This window comes from Theropithecus gelada, chromosome 19 (assembly GCF_003255815.1).
Source record: "Theropithecus gelada isolate Dixy chromosome 19, Tgel_1.0, whole genome shotgun sequence".
NCBI classification, from domain to species: domain Eukaryota; kingdom Metazoa; phylum Chordata; class Mammalia; order Primates; family Cercopithecidae; genus Theropithecus; species Theropithecus gelada.
Genome location: NC_037687.1, coordinates 23,988,916 through 24,008,393, shown reverse-complemented (window position 1 = coordinate 24,008,393; position 19,478 = coordinate 23,988,916). Strand labels below are relative to the sequence as shown.

Here is a 19,478-nt window from a genome sequence, read left to right as displayed (position 1 = left end):
CTATAGGCGTGTGCCAGTGCACCCGGCTAATTTTTATATTTTTTGTAGAGACAGGGCCTCGCCATGTTGCCCCGGCTGGTCTCGAACTCCTGGACTGAAGTAATCCGCTCACCTCGGCCTCCCAAAGTGCTGGGATTACAGGAGTGAGCCACCGCGACCAGCCAACCTCTCTGTTTTTTGTTTTTGTTTTTTTCTTGAGACAGTCTCTCTCTGTCACCCAGACTGTAGTGCAGTAGTGTGATCTCCGCTCACTGCAACCTCTGCCTCCCGGATTCAAGCGATTCTCGTGCCTCAGCCTCCCAAACAGCTGGGACTACAGGCGCGCGCCACCACGCCTGGCTGATTTTTTGTATGTTTATTAGAGACGGGGTTTTGTCATATTGCCTAGGGTGGTCTCAAACTCTTGAGCTCAGGCAATCCACCTGCCCCGGCCTCCCAAAGTGCTAGGATGACGGGCGTGAGCCACCACGCCCCGCCACAACCTCTCTATTTTAATAAACGTTTAAAGTTGAGGCCGGGCGCGCTGACTCGCCACTGTAATTCCAGCACATTAGGAGGCTAACGGAGGAGGATCACTTGAGGCCAGGAGGAGTTCCAGACCCTGTCTAGCAAAATAAATAAATAAATAATTGTTCTTTCAGGACTTATCTTTTCTATGTCTGTGCCACGTAGCCCCAAACAGACTCGAAACCACTCAAGCCATGAGACTCCTCAGGGTAGAGACAAAGTTGTTTTGATCTTCTCCCTACCTGTGTTCTTCTGTCCAGCACTCTGCCCCATCCTGGACACTAATCCGTAATCCTTGCTTGGTTAATTTCCACTTCTTTTTTTTTTTTTTTTTTTTTTGAAAAGGAAGCTTACTCTGTCACAGAGGCTGGAGTGCAGTGGCGCCATCTCGGCTGTCGGCAACCTCTGCTTCCTAGGTTCAAGCGATTCTCCTGCCTCAGCCTCCCAAGTAACTGGGATTACAGGCGCACACCACCACGCCCAGCTAATTTTTGTATTTTTAGTAGAGATGGGCTTTCACCATGTTGTCCAGGCTGGTGTCAAACTCCTGACCTCAAGTGATCTGCCCACCTTGGCCTCTCAAAGTGCTGGGATTAGAGGCATGAGCCACTGCGCTTGTTTTTTTTGTTTTTTTGGGGTTTTTTTCCGAGACAGAGTCTTACTCCCTTGCCCAGGCTGGAGTGCAGTGGCACGATCTTGGCTCACTGCAACCTCCATCTCCCAGGTTCAAGTGATTCTCCTGCCTCCTGAGTAGCTGGGATTACAGGCATGCACCACCATGCCCGGCTCCACTCGTCCTTGTGATCTCAGCTCAAATGTCACCCCGTCTAGGAAGCTGTCACTAACTCTTCAACTTGGCTAGCTACCCATTATGAGCAGCTGTGGCAGCCAGCCTCCACGATGGACCCCAGTGAGTCTCACCTGGTATTTGCATTGCCTCCTGCATTGGACAGGGCTGATTAGGTACCAATAGAACGTTGTGGAAATGACAGTGTCATAAAAGATCTGAGGCAAGGTCATAAAAGACATAGCAGCTTCCACCATGCTCTTTCTTAGATCACTCATTCTTTGGGAAAACAGCTGCCATGTGAGGACATTCATATGTCCTTGTGGACAGATCCACGTGGAGAGCAACTGAGACCTCTGGCCAATAGCCAGCATTCGTTTACCAACCGCAGGAGCGAGCCACCTGGAACACAGGTGCTTCAGCTCCAGTCAAGCGTTTACATGCCAGCCTGGAAAATGTAGCAAGACTTCTTTCCAAAAAATTTAAAAATTAGCTGGGCATGGTGGTGCGTGCCTGTAGTTCCCACTACTCAGAAGGCTGAGGTGGGAGGATTGTTTAAGCCCTGGAGGTTGAAGCTGCAGTGAGCTGTGATTGCACCACTGCATGCCAGTATGGCTTATAGTGCAAGACCCTGTCTCAGAACAGAAAAAAAGAAAAAAAAGATAGTGTTCTCGTGACTGTAGCACTGGCTAATATCTCTCTTTTTTTTTTTTTTTTTTTAGATGGAGTCTCGCTTCATAGCCCAGGCTGGAGTGCCATGGTGCGGTCTTGGCTCACTGCAACCTCTGCCTCCTGGGTTCAAGCAGTTCTCCTGTTCCGCCTTCCTAGTAGCTGGGACTACAGTTGCACACCACTATGCCTGGCTAATTTTTGTATTTTTAGTAGAGATGGAGTTTTACCATATTGATCAAGCTGGTCTCGAACTCCTCACCTCAGGTGATCCACCTGTCTCTGCCTTTCAAAGTGCTGGGATTATGGGTGTGAGCCACCGCCCCTGGCCTTCTTTTATTTATTTATTTTTTTAATTTTTTGGAGACAAAGTCTTGCTCTTGTCGCCCCCGACTGGAGAGCGATGGCATGATCTTGGTTCACTGCAACCTCCGCCTCCTGGGTTCAAGTGATTCTCCTGCCTCAGTCTCCCGAGTAGCTGGAATTACAGGCACCTGCCACCATACCCGGCTAATTTTTTAAAAAGTATTTTTAGTAGAGACAGGGTTTCATCATGTTGGCCAGGCTGGTCTTAAACTCCTGACCTTTGGTGATTTGACCACCTTGGCCTCCCAAAGTGCTGGGATTACAGGCATGAGCCACCGTGCCCGGCCTTTTTTTATTTTCTTTTGAGACAGAATTTCACTCTGTTGCCCAGGCTGGAGTGAAGTGGCACACTCTCAGCTCACAACAACTTCTACCTCCCGGGTTCAAGTGATTCTCGTGCCTCAGCCTCCCAAGTAGCTGGGAGTACAGTCACAAGCTACCATGCCCAGCTAATTTTTGTACTTTTAGTAGAGATGGGGTTTCACCATGTTGGCCAGACTGCTCTTGAACTCCCAACCTCAGGTGATCCACCCACCTCAGCCTCCCAAAGTGCTGGGATTACAGGGATGACCACTGCGCCTGGCCTTAAAATTTATTTGTGTTATGTCATTTAAGTCCATTTTTCCTGTTATACTGTGAATGCTGTGAGGGTGGGGGCTGTGTCTGTTTTCTTGCTGCAAATGCATTCATTCATTCAATAAATGTTTATTGAACACCAGACTTGTGCCAAGTATGAAGTTGAGCACTGGAGATCAGGACTGGGACTAAGGGGAGACGAGGGCACAAAATTGAATGAGGCACATGTTCTCAGTCCTGTGTAAGAGAGGAATTGGCATGTAAGAGTGAGGTCCTTTTAAAATTTTGCAAGCTGGACACTTTGCTTATGTCATCCTAGTATCAACCCTGTTGGAGACAAAAAAGTACATAAGACAGAAATTATCTCTGGCCTCTTTTTGCCCCTGTAATATTCAACAACAATGTGTTGGTAATTCTGCCAGTACTATACCTTAAATTTACATAATTCCATAATACACTCTATTTTATTTATTTATTTAATTTTTTTTTTTTTGAAACAGAGTCTCTCTCTGTCCCCCAGGCTGGAGTGCAGTGGCAAAATCTCGGCTCACCACAACCTCCACCTCCAGGGTTCAAGCACTTCTCTTGCCTCAGCCTCCCGAGTAGCTGGTACTACAGGCATGTGCTACCAAGCCTGGCCAATTTTTGTATTTTTAGTAGAGATGCTGTTTCGCCATGTTGGACAGGCTGGTCTCGAACTCCTGACCTCAGGTTATCTGCCCGTCTTGGCCTCCCAAAGTGCTGGGATTACTGGAGTGAGCCACCACGCCTGGCCTGCTTTGTTCTTATTAGGGCCAATCTCCCCTCAGTACTAATAGTAATAACTTTATTGACTGCTTACCATCTGTCATCATGTTCTAGGTAATGAAGATACAGTTATCAGACAGGGTCCCTGCCCTCAACAACTCACTACCTAATGAGAGATCTAGACAAACATACACTACATACTCATAGGGCAAATGAAATAATTTTTAAAATGTAATAAAGGCCATTTTAAAAAACCAAACTAGGTTGGGCATGGTGACTCATGCCTGTAATCTCAATACTTTGAGAGGTGGAAGAGGAAGGATCGCTTGAACTCAGGAGTTCAAGAGCAGCCTAGGCAACATAGCAAGACCCTGTCTCTACAAAAGGTACCAAAAAATAGCCAGGTGTGACGGCATGTGTATGTAGTCTCAGCAACTCGGGAGGCTGAAGCCGGGGGATCGCTTGGGCCCAGCAGGTTGAGGCTGCAGTGAGCTGAGATCATGCCGCTGTACTACAGCCTGGGTGACCAAGGGAGACCCTCTTTCAGGAAAAAAACAAAGACAAAAGCAAAACACACCAAAAAAACTAAACTAACTGCTGACCTGGAGTTTTTGCTTTTTTTTTTTTTGACAGAGTTTTGCTCTTGTCACTCCAGCTAGAGTGTAATGGTATGATCTTGGCTCACTGCAACCTTTGCCTCCCGGGTTCAAGCAATTCTCCTGCCTCAGTTTCCTGAGTAGCTGGGATTACAGGCACCTTCCATCACACCCAGCTAATTTTTGTATTTTTAGTGGAAACAGGGTTTCACCATTTTCGCCACACTGGTCTCGAACTCCTGACCTCAGGTGATCCACCCACCTTAGCCTCTCAAAGTGCTGAGATTACAGGCGTGAGCCACCACACCCCGGCCAACCTAGAGATTTTTTTTTTTTTTTTTTTTGGAGTCTTTATTGCCCAAGCTGGGGTGCAGTGGTGAGATCTGGGCTCACTGCAACCTCTGCCTCCTGAATTCAAGTGATTCTCCTGCCTCAGCCTCCTGAGTAGCTGGGATTGTAGGTGCGCACCACCATGCCCGGCTAATTTTTTGTATTTTTAATAGAGATGGGGGTTTCACCATGCTGGTCAGGTTGGTCTCTCGAACTCCCGACCAAGTGATCCGCCCGCCTCGGACTCCCAAACTGCTGGGATTACAGGGGTGAGCCACCGCGCCCGGCCGGTTCAAATGCATGCTCTTAAACTGTTGTCTCCCGAGAGACACATGCAACATGTTTTAAGCAAAGCACTGGCTTGGTGTGGTGGTGGCTCATGCCTGTAATCTTGGTGATTTGGGAGGCTGAGGGTCGCTTGAACTGAGTTCGAGATCAACCTAGGCAATATATCTAGACCCGTCTCTATGTTAAAAAAAATTGAAGAAATCACTGAATGAGGAATGGAAAGACATTTTCTAGCTCCCCAGGACAGTTTTTCAAAATCTAAAACTACTATTCCCAGCATGCCCTTCTCTCTGGGGTTGGGGCGGCGGGGGGGGGGGGGCGGGTGCCTAAGAGAACTACATTTCCCTGAATGCAACGCCTGCACCGCTGGTTCTTCAGCATCTTGGGAACTGTAGTCCTCTGTAAAGATGTTTGTCCACAAATCCCAGCATGCACTTGGAATCTGACTCGTTTGGTAGGAAAAGGACTGGCTGTGACTCTTCACCCATCTTCACCCAGGCTGGCCCCATTGGTGAAACTACAACTCCCAGGGGTCTGTGCGCGAGAGGGAAGGCGGGTTTTTCTACCGGAAGTCCGCTCTAGCTCTGGGCCCTACAACTGCACCCTGAGCCGGAGCTGCCCAGTCGCCGCGGGACCGGGGCCGCTGGGGTCCGGAAGGGGGTCGCCATGGTAACGGGGGCTCGCTACGCCTGGGACTGGCGGAGGGGGGTCCACGCGTAAATAGCCGAGGCTCGATCGGGCGCTGACAAGCCCCTTCTCTGCTGCGGATGGTCTGGGTCGGGCGCGGGCTCCGGGGATTGGGGCCAGGGCCGGGAAGGAGGGCACAGGGCGGTGATTCTGCGCGCGGGGGTTACCAGGGGTCTCGCGGCGACGGGCATTGGGGTGGTGTTCCAAGGGGAAAGGGCCGTGCAGGTGGGAGACATTGTAGATAGTTGGAAGCTTTGAAACGGGAGGAAACTCGTGAGACACAGTCTTGGGGGTAGCGAGAAGGCATTGGAGGTGGGGAGGGGGCGTCCCAAAGAGGAAGGCGCTCTGGAAGTGTGGCGGGAGCGCTGGGACAAGAACGCGAGACCTTGGAAAAGGGGAGGGAGGTTTTCTTGGTGGGAGGAGTCTCTAGAGACAAGGATCTGATTGCAGGTGGAGAGGGGATGTTGAAACAGGGGCAGGAGACTGCCTATGAGAGAGGGATCATCTCAAGGAGAAGAGACCCGGCACAGGAAACCAAAAGGAGGCAACTGTAGGGAATGAGACTTAAGCGTCTGGGAGAGCTCTGTAAAAGGAGAGAGGGCCTGGAGGTAAGATAGACACTCGGAATGAATGGGGAGCAATTGAATAGCAATTGAATAGGTCTTTCCAAAAAGAGAGATCTTGTGGGGTGGGGAGTAGGCTTGAAAGTGTGAGATCTGGGGAGGAATCTTTGTTGGGGCAAAGACTGAACATTGGATTTAGGAGTGCCCCTATCCCCCAGGTTGGGGCTTTGGATCTAGGAAAGGGTTCCTCGGGCTGGAAGTTGGGAAAGAAAACGAATGGGAAAGGGTGTCAGAGTCGGGGCGGAGTCTCCTCCAGGAACAGGGTCCTTGGAGGCAAAATGTGACCTTTTGAAGAAGGGAGAAAACCTGGGAGTGGGACAAGGGATGTCACCAATAAAAAGCCCATTGAGGCCCCAAGGAGGGGAACTAAGACCGAGAAAGTGGAGGTCAAAAGGGAACAACTCCAGATAAGGGGGATTGGAGACAGGGAAGGTTGGGGGGCATCTAGGAGGGACGGCAGAGGCGTGAGGATGCAGGGATTCAGGACGGAGGGGACTTGAGATTCCGATTGGGAAGAAAACAGGGAGAGGTATACAAGGGAATTTGGGAGCAAGAGGCAGAGCGTTTTGTCAACTCTGTGGGTTTGCTTCTAGTTCTCCTAACTCTGTGCATATGTCTCGGGCTTGACTCCCAGGCTGTGGCTGCCTGGTGTAGGTCCCCCAACATCCCTTCCTGCCCGGGACCCCTCCCCTGCTAGGAAGTGGTTTTCCCTGGCTCAGCAGAAGGAGTTCTTGGAAGGAGAGTGTAACATCCTGTTGCAGTCCAGTTTGGTTGGTTGGGGGAGGGAGGATAGAGTGTGTGGAGAATGAGGCTTAGGAAAGAGAGTGGACTGTTTCCTAAGAGAAGACTCTCAGGCTGGGGCAGTGACTCATGCCTGTAATCCCAGCACTTTGGGAGGCTGAGGCAGGCTGGTCACATGAGGTCAAGAGTTCGAGACCAGCCTGGTCAACATGGTGAGACCTCCGTCTCTACTAGAAATACAAAAATTAGCCAGGCATGGTAGTGGACGCCTGTAATCCCAGCTACTTGGGAGGCTGAGGCAGGAGGATCGCTTGAACCCGGGAGGCAGAGGCTGCAGTGAGCCAAGACTGTGCCACTGCCTAGGCAACAGAGTGAGACTCTGTCTCAAAAAAAAAAAAAAAAGAAAGAAAGAAAAGAGAAAAGGCCGGGCACAGTGGCTCATGCCTGTAATCCCAGCATTTTAGGAGGCTGAGGTGGGCAGATCACAAAGTCAGGAGTTCGAGACCAGCCTGACCAACATAGTGAAACCCCATCTCTACTAAAAATACAAAAATTAGCCGGGCATGGTGGCATGCGCCTGTAATCCCAGGTACTTAGGAGGCTGAGGCAGGAGAATCGCTTGAACCTGGGAGGCAGAGGTTGCAGTGAGCTGAGACGGTGCCATTGCACTCTAGCCTAGGCGACAGAGTGAGACTCTGTCTCAAAAAAAAAAAAAAAGAAAGAAAAGAAAAAGACAGGACTAGAGGGCTCTCTTTCCTAAGACAGAAGGCTACCACAAGTTGGGGTCAGAGGGTTCAGAGCAAAGCCTTTGGACTCCCACCTCTGCTTTCTGGCTGTGAGACTTCTTTTCCTTGAATCTCAGTTTCCTCATCTATAAAATGGGCATAAGCATGCCTGTCTCAGACAGAAGTGGACCCAGAGCTTCTAGCGGATGAAGCTTGGGCCATGATTTTCTGAAAATCACATAATGGAAAATATAATGCTGTTAAGAGCTGGTACTTATATAACATTTAGTACGTACCAGTCACTGTACTACACTTCTACGTTTTTGTTTTTTTGAGACAGCGTCTCGCTCTGTCGCCCAGGCTGGAGTGCAATGGCGCAATCTCAGCTTACTGCAACCTCTGCCTCCTGGTTTCAAGCGATTCTCATGCCTCAGCCTCCTGAGTAGCTGGGATTGCAGCCACCCCCCCCGCATCACACCTGGCTAATTTTTGTATTTTTAGTACAGATGGGTTTCTCCATGTTGGCCAGGCTGGTCTCGAACTCCTGACCTCAAGTAATCTGCCCGCCTCGGCCTCCCAAAGTGCTGGGATTACAGGCGTGAGCCACCGTGGCCAGCCAGGAATATCCTCTACTCCTCACAGTAAACTCAGGCACCAAAGTGGCACCAAAGTCAAGTCATGAAAGTGACAGACGCTTTGGAAAACAGTTTAGCAATTCCTGAGAAAGTTAAACATAGCGTTAGCCTATGACCCAGCAATCTCACGCCTAGGTAGATACCCAAGAGAAATGATACATCCACACAAACACTCACACACGAAAGTTCATAGCAATATTATTCATAATAGCCCCAAAGCAGAAACAACCCAGATGTCCAAAGTGCGGCCTTATCCATCCAACAGAGGAACACTCAGCCATGGAAAGGAATGCAGCTCTGCCATTTGCCACCCCACAGATGAGCCTGGAAAACGTCACGCTGAGTGAAGGAAGCCAGACACGAAAGCCACAGAGTGCACGATTCCACTCACATGCAATGTCCAGAACAGACACATCCACAGAGACAGAAAGGAGACTCATGGCTGCCAGGCACTGGGGGGACGGAGAGTGACTGCTGATGGGTGGGGAGGTTTTCGGGGGAGATGATGCAAATGTTCTGGAATTAGATAATAAATTAGATAGTGGTAATATTAGGTGGGGTGCGGTGGCTCACACCTGACCCAGCACTTTGGGAAGCTGAGGTGGTGGATCACTTGAAGCCAGGAGTTCGAGACCAGCCTGGACAACGTGGTGAAACCCCGTCTCTACTGAAAATGCAAAAAATTAGCTGGGCATGGTGGTGTGCACCTGCAGTCCCAGCTACTTGGGAGGCTGAGGCAGGAGAGTCGCCTGAACCCAGGAGGTGGAGGTTGCAGTGAGGCAGGATCACACCACTGCACTCCAGCCTGGGCGACAGTGAGACTCTGTCTCAAAAAAAAAAAAAAAAAAAGATAGTGGTGATTTTTACACAACTGTGAATATATACTAAGAGAATATACCAAAACCCATTTTAACTGTCTACATTTTAAGTGGATGGATTTTATAGTGTGTGAATTACATTTCAATTTTATAAAAAGTTAGTAAGCAAAGAGGAAAAAAGAAGTGGCAGAGCTGAGACTTAGCCCAAAGGAGTCTGAACCTCAAACATTTGAGTATCTACCACCTCCTAGCCCCTGGACTAAGTTTATAAACTTTTTTTTAACCTTTAAAAAAACCCTGGTTGGCTGGGCATGGTGGCCCATGCCTATAACCCCACACTTCGGGAGGCAGAGGCGGGTGGATCACCTGAGGTCAGGAGTTCGAGACTAGCCTGGCCAACATGGTGAAACCCCGTCTCTACCAAAAATACAAAAATTAGCCAGGTGTGGTGGCAGGTGCCGGTAATCCCAGCTACTCAGGACACTGAGGCAGGAGAATTGCTTCAACCCAGGAGGTGGAGGTTACAGTGAGCCAAGATTGTACCATTGCACTCCAGCCTGGCTGACAGAACGAAACACTAAACATTTAAAAATAACAAAAAACAATAATGAAAAACCACCCTGGCGAGATGAATCTTCTTGGGAGACTTGTTTTGCTGGTGAGGAAACTGAGGCCTAGAGAGGCAGACAAGGCTGGGCACGGTGGCTCGTGCCTGTAATCCTAGCACTTTGGGAGGCTGACGTGGGAGAACTGCTTGAGCCCAGGAGTTTGAGACCAGCCAGGGCAACATAGCAAGACTCCATCTCTACAAAAAAAAAGAGAGAGAGAGACAAGAGGTGGTGGAGCCTGGGACTCGGGGCCCTGGAGCTGACTCCAGAGTTGACTTGTGGAAGGGAAGTCACTTCACAGGGGTGCTGGAGGGACCAGGGATGGAGCATGTGGCCAGGCTGGCCTGGCTTGGGTCTGGGGAGCAGCCGAGACTCCTGGAAGTCAGACAGCAGGGAGGCCCTGAGCCCTATCTCTCCTCCGGGTGGACGGGTGTGGTTGTTGGGCGGCGTCCAACCCGCCCTCCCTGCCTCTCTCACTTCCTCCTTCTCCTCCTGCTCTCCCCAGATCCGCTTTATCCTCATCCAGAACCGGGCAGGCAAGACGCGCCTGGCCAAGTGGTACATGCAGTTTGATGATGATGAGAAACAGAAGCTGATTGAGGAGGTGCACGCCGTGGTCACCGTCCGAGACGCCAAACACACCAACTTTGTGGAGGTGATGCCTGTTTCATGCCTCCTGCACCCCGCTGCTTCCTCATGCCCTACTTCCCCACTCCCTGCCCAGCCTCTAGTTGCAAGAACCCCTTGGACCCTCTATCCATCCTATATTCATTCACTCAACCTGCTCTGAGCTTGCTTGCTTCTTCCCTTCCTTTGTACTCTTCATTGTGAAAAATCATAAACATATAGATTAGTACAATGAAAGAAAAGTGTATTGGAGATTCATATACCTACTACCCAAATTTAATCAGTATTAATATGTTGCCTTTTTGTTTTGCACTATTATTATTAATTTTTTTTACCTAAGATTAAAAAAGAATTTTTTTGTGTGTGCCAAATAATTTTTTTTTTTTGCTGGTGCCTTTTTTTCAGACTTCCTATAGAATGTTCAAACACAGAAAAGTAGAGAGAATAGGCCAGGTGCAGTGGCTCATGCCTGTAATCCCAGCACTTTGGGAAGCTGAGGTGGGAGGATCGCTTGAGCCCAGGTGTTCAAGACCAGCCTGGGCAATGTAGCAAGACCTCATCTTTATTTTTTATTTCATGTTATTTTATTAATTAATTAATTAATTTTTTTTTGAGACAGAGTCTCACACTGTTGTCCAGGCTGGAATGCAGTGGTGTGATCTCAGCTCACTGCAACCTCCGCCTCCCAGGTTCAAGCAATTCTCCTGCCTACTTCCAAGTAGCTGGAATTACAGGTGCACGCCATCACGCCCGGCTAATTTTGTATTTTTAGTAGAGACGGGGTTTCACCATATTGGCCAGGCTGGTCTCGAACTCCTGACCTCGTGATCCACCCTCCTCGGCCTCCCAAAGTGCCGGGATTACAGGCATGAGCCACTGTGCCTGGCCTTTTTTTTTTTTTTTGAGACGGAGTCTGTCTCAGTCACCCAGGCTGGAGAGTGCAATGGAGGCAATCTTGGCTCACTGCAATCTCCTCTAGGGTTCAAGCTATTCTCTGCCTCAGCCTCCCTAGTAGCTGGGATTACAGGTGCTCGCCACCACGCCCTGCTAATTTTTGTATTTTTAGTAGAGATGGAGTTTCACCATGTTGGCCAGGCGGGTCTTGAACTCCTGATCTCAAGTGATCCACCCACCTTGGCCTCCCAAAGTGCTGGGATTACAGGTATGAGCCACTGCGCCCAGCCCTCTTTAAAAAAAATTTTTTTGGCCGGGCGCGGTGGCTCAAGCCTGTAATCCCAGCACTTTGGGAGGCCGAGACGGGCGGATCACGAGGTCAGGGGATCGAGACCATCCTGGCTAACACGGTGAAACCCCGTCTCTACTAAAAATACAAAAACTTAGCCGGGCGTGGCGGCGGGTGCCTGTAGTCCCAGCTACTCGGGAGGCTGAGGCAGGAGAATGGCGTGAACCCAGGAGGCGGAGCTTGCAGTGAGCTGAGATCCGGCCACTGCACTCCAGCCTGGGTGACAGAGCGAGACTCCGTCTCAAAAAAAAAAAAAAAAAAAAAAAAAAAAATTTTTTTGAAACAGGAACTCATTCTATCACCCAGGCGGCAGTGCAGTGGCATGAACATGGCTCACAGCGGCCTTAACTTCCTGGGTTTAAGCCGTCCTCCCACCTCAGCCTCTTGAGTAGCTGGGACTACAGGCTTGTGCTCTACCAAGCCCAGCTAATATTGGTATTTTTGGTAGCAACAGGGTCTCACCATGTTGCCCAGGCTGGTCTCAAACTCTTGAGCTCAAGTGACCTGCCTGCCTCGGCCTCCCAAAGTGCTGGGATTACAGGCATGAGCCACTGCGCCCAGCACGGGTGCAGATTTCAATGGTTTGGTCAGGATGGCATTGCTGAAAAGGTGACACTGGACCAAGACCTGAAGGACTTAAGAGGGAGGAAGGAACCAGCGTCTGAGAGGAACATTTCAAGCCAAGGGAACAGCAAGTACAAAGTCCCCGAGGCAGGAGAATGCTTAGGGCGTTCCAGGGATAGCAGGAATGCCAGCGAGGAAGGGGAAGAGATGAAAGAGAGAAGATAACAGGGTAATCTGTTGGTGCAGGGTTGCAGGGAAGACTTGGGCTCTTACTCTGAGTCAGATGGGAGCCGTAGAAAGGTTGATTTTGTTTTTTGGTGTTTTTTAGTGACACGATCTTGCTCTGTCTCCCAGGCTGGAGTACAGTGGTACAATTACAGCTCACTCTACCCTCCCAGGCTCAAGCAAGCCTCCTGCCTCAGCTTTCCAAGTGGCTGGGACTACAGGCATGCACCTCCATGCCCATCTAATTTAAAATTTTTTTTTTTCTTTTGAGATGGGTTCTCACTCTGTCACCTAGGCTGGAGTGCAGTGGCGCGATCTCAGCTCACTGCAACCTCCGCCTCTCGGGCTCAAGCGATTCTCCCACCTCAGCCTCCTGAGTAGCTGGGACCATTGGCATGTGCCACCAACGCCCTGCTAGTTTTTATACTTTTGGTAGAGACGGGGTTTCTCCATGTTGCCCAGGCTGGTCTCGAACTCCTGAGCTCAAGCGGTCCGCCCACTGTGGCTTTCCAAAGTGCTAGGATTGCAACCATGAGCAACCATGCCTGGCTAATTTTTAAATTTTTTGTAGAGATGCAGTCTTGCTATGTTGTCCAGGCTGGTCTTGAACCACGGAGGTTTTTGAGCAGAGCAGGGCCATGGGCCAACTTGAGGCTGCCCTATAAGGCAAGAGCAGAGCAGGAGACTGCTCGGAGAGAGGTGGCTACAGTCGTCCAGGTGGGGGATGCTGGTGACTGGACCAGCATGGAAGCCGTTGGGGTGGCCAGGAGCGTTTTGGAGGTGGACCCAGCTGAATGGCCAAGAACCTGGACATGGAATGTGAGAGGAGGCAGAGCCAGGGCGACAGTTAGGTTTCCCACTTGAGCCCCTGGGTAGGATGGAGCTGTCATTTTCTGAGATGGGCAGATGGGAAGGGCAGGTGGAGGTGAAGATCAGGAGGGAGGTGTTGGGGGTCAGGCCCCGAGTATCGTCCACATCCCAGCAGAGATGTCCAGGAAGAAGTGACGAGTCAGGGTTCTTGGAGAGAGCTGAGTAGGATATGGAAACAGCATTTCTGCACGAAGAGGGACACCGAGGCCAAGGAACTCACCAGGGAAGTGAGGATAGACTGAGGAGAGCACCAGAGGGTCACATCTGCAGTCAGGGAGACGAGGAGGGAGAGGAGAACCAAGAGACTGGGTGTCCCAGAAGCCCGGAGGGGGAAAGGGTTGGATCTGCCTCTCCAGGAGGAGGTCACTGGTGTTCTCACAAGAGCAGCAGGTGGGAAGGGGGAGAGGAACTGGGTGTCGGGTGCTCTGGCTGTGTGGGCGCCTTGCTGCTGGTGTAGTGGCCGGTCCTGTGCTGAGGGCTGGGGCCCAGGAGGGGTCAGTGAGGCCCAGTGATACAGGAGCAGCCAGAAAGGCGGGCTGGGCAGATGAGAATGTGACAGAGGAGGCTGACGCTCAGCTCTTGAGTTCCTCCGTGCCTCCAGGATCCAGGCCTGCCCATTCATTCCACTGTTCCTTTGTGCATGTGTTCACCCAATGTTTCCGCATGCCTCCTCGTGATCAGCCCAGTACTGGGTTCACAGCGGCCACTGAGACAGCCTTGTGCTGCCTTCTTGGGACTCACAGCCCAGGAGGGAACACAAGCGTGTCCGTAGACAGTGACAACCAGAGTGGCCTGGGCTGGGATCCAGGAGCCTGGTTGGGGGAGGGCACCTGACCCAGCCTGGGGGTCTGGAGGGCTTCCTGGAGGGGACTTGTGAGTGAAGATCAAAGGGAGGAGTAGGCAGCTGGAAGATGCGGGCTATCCCTCTTGTTATTATTATTATTATTTGAGACAGAGTCTCACTCTGTATCCCAGGCTGGAGTGCAGTGGTGCAATCAAAGCTCACTGCCGCCTCCGCCTCCCAGGCTCAAGGGATCCTCCCACCTCAGACTCCTGAGTAGCTGGGACTACAGGTACCTTCCACCACGCCCAACTAATTTTTTGTATGTTTTGTGGAGATGGGGTCCTGATATGTTGCCTAGACTGCCCTTGAACTCCTGAGCTCAAGCCTTGGCCTCCAAAAGTGCTGGGATGATAGGCGTGAGGCCGGGCACCTGGCCATCTTCCAATCTCTCTCTCACTCGCACTGTCCCGCCTCTCACTTTCCCTTATTAGCAGCCCTGTGATGACATTGCTCCTGCCTGAACCATCTGGGATTATCGCCCCATCTCATGCTTCTTAACTTCATCATAAGTTAAGGGACTGCAGAGTCCCTTTTGCCATATAAGGTCCCATATTCACAGGGACTGGGATTAGGATGTGGACGTCTTTGGGGGCCATTATCCTGTGTCAGCCCTTTGCAGGGCGGCACGGAGGACACAGTGTGACAGCTCCAGCTTCCCTCACAGTCCAATGGGGAGACAGACCCATCCCCATACAGTGACGACTGGCAGTGGTCAGGCTGGGGCGGGGCAGGGGTGGGGCAGTGACGTGGGGTGTTCAGAGGGGACACCTGCCCCAGCCTGCAGGATGAGAGAATGTGCTTCTGTGAGAGAATATAGCTGGAGGAGATACGGGGGTCTGCAGCAGATCCCTGAGAAGCCTCGAAATTTAAAACAGGAAGGGGAGGCTGGAAAGATGGAGCAGTAGCTGGAGGCGGAGGAGGGTGAGAGTCAGAAAAGCTGGATTGCAAGAAGAGAGGAGCACTGCTGATCAGTGTCAGGTCATTTACCTGTGGGTTATATGTAGGCCTTACTGTAATCACACCAGAAGAACAGACTCAGGCCAGGCGCAGTGGCTCATGCCTGTAATCCCAGCCCTTTGGGAGGCAGAGGCATGTGGATCATCTGAGGTCAGGAGTTGGAGACCAGTCTGGCCAACATGGTGAAACCTCATCTCTACTGAAAATACAAAAATTAGCCAGGCATGGTGGTGCACACCTGTATTCCTAGCTACTCAGGAGGCTGAGATCGGAGAATCACTTGAACCTGGGAGGCGGAGGTTGCAGTGGGCTGAGATCGTGCCACTGCACTCCGGTTTGGGCAACAGAGTGAGACTCCGTCTCAAAAAAACCCAAAAAATCCCTGTAAACATGCTTGGAATATAGCAATGAACAAGAGATTGAGCTGAAAAAATGAGTAAAAAGCTATTAGCTGGGTGTGGTGGCACACCTGTAATCCCAGCTACTTAGGAGACTGAGGTAGGAGAATCGCTTGAACCCAGGAGGCGGAGATTGCAGTGTGCCGAGATCCCACCACTGCACTCCAGCCTGGCGTCGGAGCAAGACTCAAAAAAAACAAAAAAAAAAAGCCGAGGACTGATGCTGGCACTCATAGCTGCCAGCAGGTGGCGCCACACACACACCCCAGACCTACAGCTGCTGTTTTTGTGAGTTTTTTGAGACAGGGTATCTGCCTCCCAGGCTGGATCGCAGTGATGTGAACATGGCTCACAGCAGCCTTGACCTCCCAGGCTCAGGTCATCCTCCCACCTCAGCCTCCCGAGTAGCTGGGACCACAGGTACAGGCCACCATACCCAGCTACTTTTTATATTTTTGTATAGACGGGGTTTCACCATGTTGCCCAAGCTGGCCTGAAACTCCTGGGCTCAAGTGATCCTCTCGCTTGGCCTCCTGGAGTGCTGAGATTTTTTTTTTTTTTTTTTGGTAATGGACCTCACATTGAGAACATATAGAACTGAACTGGGATTTTCAGGTTTTGGCCAAAGACATTGTACTTTGCAACCCAGTATGCATATATATGTATCTGTCTCTATCTACTTAACACATGCATAAAATTAGAATCCGTGTCCCTGATCCTGGCATATTTGTTCACGGTGTGTATCTGTGTTACTATGCTAACCATATATATCACATTTCAGTGAGGGCAGGACAAGGACCCAGGATCGTCTTGGTGACAGTGGTGACCCTCCTCCCCGCACTGCCTATCACAGGCCTGGCATAGAATAGCTGCTCAGGAAGTATTTGTTAAATAATTGAGTTAATTAATTCCAGGCTAAGGAACGTGACTGTCTCCAGAGGTAGCAGGAAGTCACAGAAAGGAGTGGCAAGGTTGCATGGATGCTGTTGAACATGTCAGGCTCCCGCCCAGCCCTGGGCTTTTGCTATCTGCTTGGAACATTCCTGCCTATCCTCCAGGTCTCAGCTCCGATACCTGCTCCTCCAGGAAGCCCCCCCTGACTCCCCAGGATCAGAGGGAGTTAGGCCCCCTCTTTGGGTTCTCACAGCCCAGTCCTGTCCACTCTGGGGATGCCTGCCCCCACTGTACCACGAGCAGGGTTAGGGCTGTCTCGGTCACTGCTGTGACCCCAGCACAGGGCCAGGCGCAGAGCTGGGCCTTGGGACCACGTGTGGAGTGAAGGACTGAATGTTTTGGCCCCACCGTATCTGGCACGTTGGGTCCCGGCAAGCTGCGTTGCTGACAGCCTCTCTGTTCTGCAGTTCCGGAACTTTAAGATCATCTACCGCCGCTATGCTGGCCTCTACTTCTGCATCTGTGTGGACGTCAATGACAACAACCTGGCTTACCTGGAGGCCATTCACAACTTCGTGGAGGTATGGCAGGAGGGGGAGGTGAGGTGGGGAGGCAGGCGCGCAGTCCTGGAGTGACCCCCGAGGATTGGGAACCCGCCCTGGTCCCTCCTGAGTCCTCCCCTCTGCGGTGGCTGGGACTCTCTCCATTTCTTTTCTTTCTTTTTTTTTTGAGACGGAGTCTTGCTCTGTCACCCAGGCTGGAGGGCGGTGGTGCAGTCTTAGCTCATTGTAGCCTCCACCTCCCAGGTTAAAGTGATTCTCCTGCCTCAGCCTCCTAAGTAGCTGGGATTACAGGCGCGTGCCACTATACCCAGCTAATTTTTGTATTTTTAGTAGAGATGGGGTTTCACCATGTTGACCAGGCTGGTCTTGTACTCCTAACCTCAAGTGATCCTTCTGCCTTAGCCTCCCAAAGTGCTAGGATTACAGGTGTGAGCCACCGCACCTGACCTTTTACCATCTCTTTGCATCGATCTTGGCTTTTGTTTCTCTCTGTGTGTGTCCTTGCCTCTCTCCCTATCACTGTCTCTCTCTCTCCCCTGCCTCCCCCTTGGTCTCTTTTTTTCGCTATCTCTTTCTGATGACCTTGTTCTCATCCCTGTGCATGTGTGGCTCTCTCCCTGCCCATCTCTTACCATCTCTGCCTTCCTCTCCCAGGTCTTAAATGAATATTTCCACAATGTCTGTGAACTGGACCTGGTGTTCAATTTCTACAAGGTAGGCTCCTGGTGAAGAGGAGGCTGAAGGACCCGGAGGAGGGGGACAGAGGGGGACCCGTGGTGCACTAGCCACCCAGAGCCTCTGCTGAGGTCCGTGTCCCAGCTCGAGGGGCATCAGAGCCCCAGCTTCCAGGGTCCAGGCCAGCATCCCAGAGGGCCTCCTCTCACCCCAGGGTCTCCCCTCACACAGGTTTACACGGTCGTGGACGAGATGTTCCTAGCCGGCGAAATCCGAGAGACCAGCCAGACGAAGGTGCTGAAACAGCTGCTGATGCTACAGTCCCTGGAGTGAGGGCAGACGAGCCCCACCCCGGCCCCGGCCCCGGCCCCTCCTGGACTCACCTGCTCGCTTCCCCTTTCCAGGCCCGTCGCCAACCCAGCAGTCCCTCCCTCAGCCGCCCAGGAGGAAGGGACCCAGCTGGGTCTGGGCCGCAAGGGAGGAGACTGCACCCCACTGCCTCTGGGCCCTGGCTGTGGGCAGAGGCCACTGTGTGTGTCCCGAGTAACCGTGCTGCTGTCGTGTGATGCCATGAGCGTGTGTGCGTGGAGCCCCCAATAAACCTGTGGTCCTGCCTGGCCTTGCCGTCTTTGAGCCCTTGCCTGTCTCCCCTGGGAACCAGATACCCAGGATGCCCTGCCTTCAGTCCATCAGTCAGTCAGTCAACAAACACCCCTCATTGTGCTGAGCAAGGTGAGACACCCGGGTGCTCTTCAGACCTGCTCCTGCCCACCAAGGGCCCCCAGGCTGGAAGGGGTGATAGGTTTAGATTCCAGGCACTTGTGACTAAAATAACAATCCTCAGCTAGTGCTGAATGGCACTCACCCTCTCCCAGGCATTCTTCTAATAATTGACGTGTCTTACCTTACTGAAAGCTCACTAGATGATGAGCGTGGGACTTTTTTTTTTTTTTTTTTTTTTTTTTGAGACATGGTCTCACTCTATTGCTCAGGCTGGAGTGCAGTGGCAGGACCGTGGGTCACTACAACTTTGACCTCCTGGGCGCAGTTGATCCTCCCACCTCAGCCTCCCAAGTAGCTGGGACTACAGATGTGTACCACCACGCCTGGTTAATTTTTCTTTTTTGAGACGGAGTTTCACTCTTTTTGCCCAGGCTGGAGTGCAACGGCGCTAGCTTGGCTCACTGTAACCTCCGCCTCCCAGTTTCAAGTGATTCTCCCGCCTCAGCCTCCCAAGTAGCTGAGATTACAGGCGTGTGCCACCATGCCCAGATAATTTTTTGTATTTTTAGTAGAGATAAGGTTTCACCATGTTGGCCAGGCTGGTCTCAAACTCCTGACCTCAGGTGATCAGCCTGCCTCGTCCTGAGACGAGGGCTCTCCCTGTTGCCCAGGCTAGTCTGGAACTCCTGGCTCAAGCGATCTTCCTGCCTTGGCCTCCCAAAGTGTTGGGATTACAAGCATGAGCCATCCCATCCAGCCAAGGACAGGACTGTTATTATCTCCATTTTCCAAGTGAGATCATCAAGCCCAAGAACATTAAAAGATGACCAGGCCGGGCGCTGTGGCTCACGCCTGTAATCCCAGCACTTTGGGAGGCTGAGGCGGGTGGATCACGAGGTCAGGAGATCAAGACCATCCTGGCCAACATGGTGAAACCCTGTCTCTACTAAAAATACAAAAATTGGGCCGGGCGCTGTGGCTCACACCTGTAATCCCAACACTTTGGGAGGCCGAGGCGGGCGAATCACGAGGTCAGGAGATTGAGATCATCCTGGCCAACATGGTGAAATCCTGTCTCTACTAAAAATATAAAAATTAGGCTGGGCGCTGTGGCTCACGCCTGTAATCCCAGCACTTCGGGAGGCCGAGGCAGGCAGATCATGAGGTCAGGGGAGAGAGACCACGGTGAAAC

The 19,478-nt window shown here is 51.5% G+C and overlaps 1 protein-coding gene across 4 annotated transcripts; it reads left to right on the top strand.

Annotated features, from left to right (window-relative positions):
* Window positions 1–5,303: 5,303 nt before the first annotated feature.
* On the top strand, window positions 5,304–18,182 carry AP2S1 (adaptor related protein complex 2 subunit sigma 1). 4 transcript variants are annotated; one of them, XM_025366328.1, is made up of 5 exons: window positions 5,304–5,535; window positions 10,209–10,358; window positions 16,793–16,906; window positions 17,543–17,602; window positions 17,795–18,182. In XM_025366328.1, exons 1-5 carry the CDS (start codon window positions 5,533–5,535, stop codon window positions 17,894–17,896), a joined length of 429 nt encoding a protein of 142 aa, XP_025222113.1. In that variant the 5' UTR covers window positions 5,304–5,532; the 3' UTR covers window positions 17,897–18,182. The 4 variants fall into 4 exon arrangements, with proteins under 4 accessions (XP_025222113.1, XP_025222114.1, XP_025222112.1 ...); XM_025366327.1 differs by having other exon boundaries at window positions 5,530–5,642; XM_025366326.1 differs by lacking the exon at window positions 5,304–5,535 and adding an exon at window positions 6,002–6,161.
* The last annotated feature ends 1,296 nt before the right edge of the window (window positions 18,183–19,478 follow it).

Coding starts and splice junctions, on each gene's coding strand:
- AP2S1 (XM_025366326.1), top strand. CDS start 6,111: ATGAGACTTAAGCGTCTGGGAGAGCTCTGTAAAAGGAGAGAGGGCCTG. Junction 10,359..16,792: donor AACACACCAACTTTGTGGAG/GTGATGCCTGTT, acceptor TCTGTTCTGCAG/TTCCGGAACTTTAAGATCAT. Junction 16,907..17,542: donor CCATTCACAACTTCGTGGAG/GTATGGCAGGAG, acceptor TTCCTCTCCCAG/GTCTTAAATGAATATTTCCA.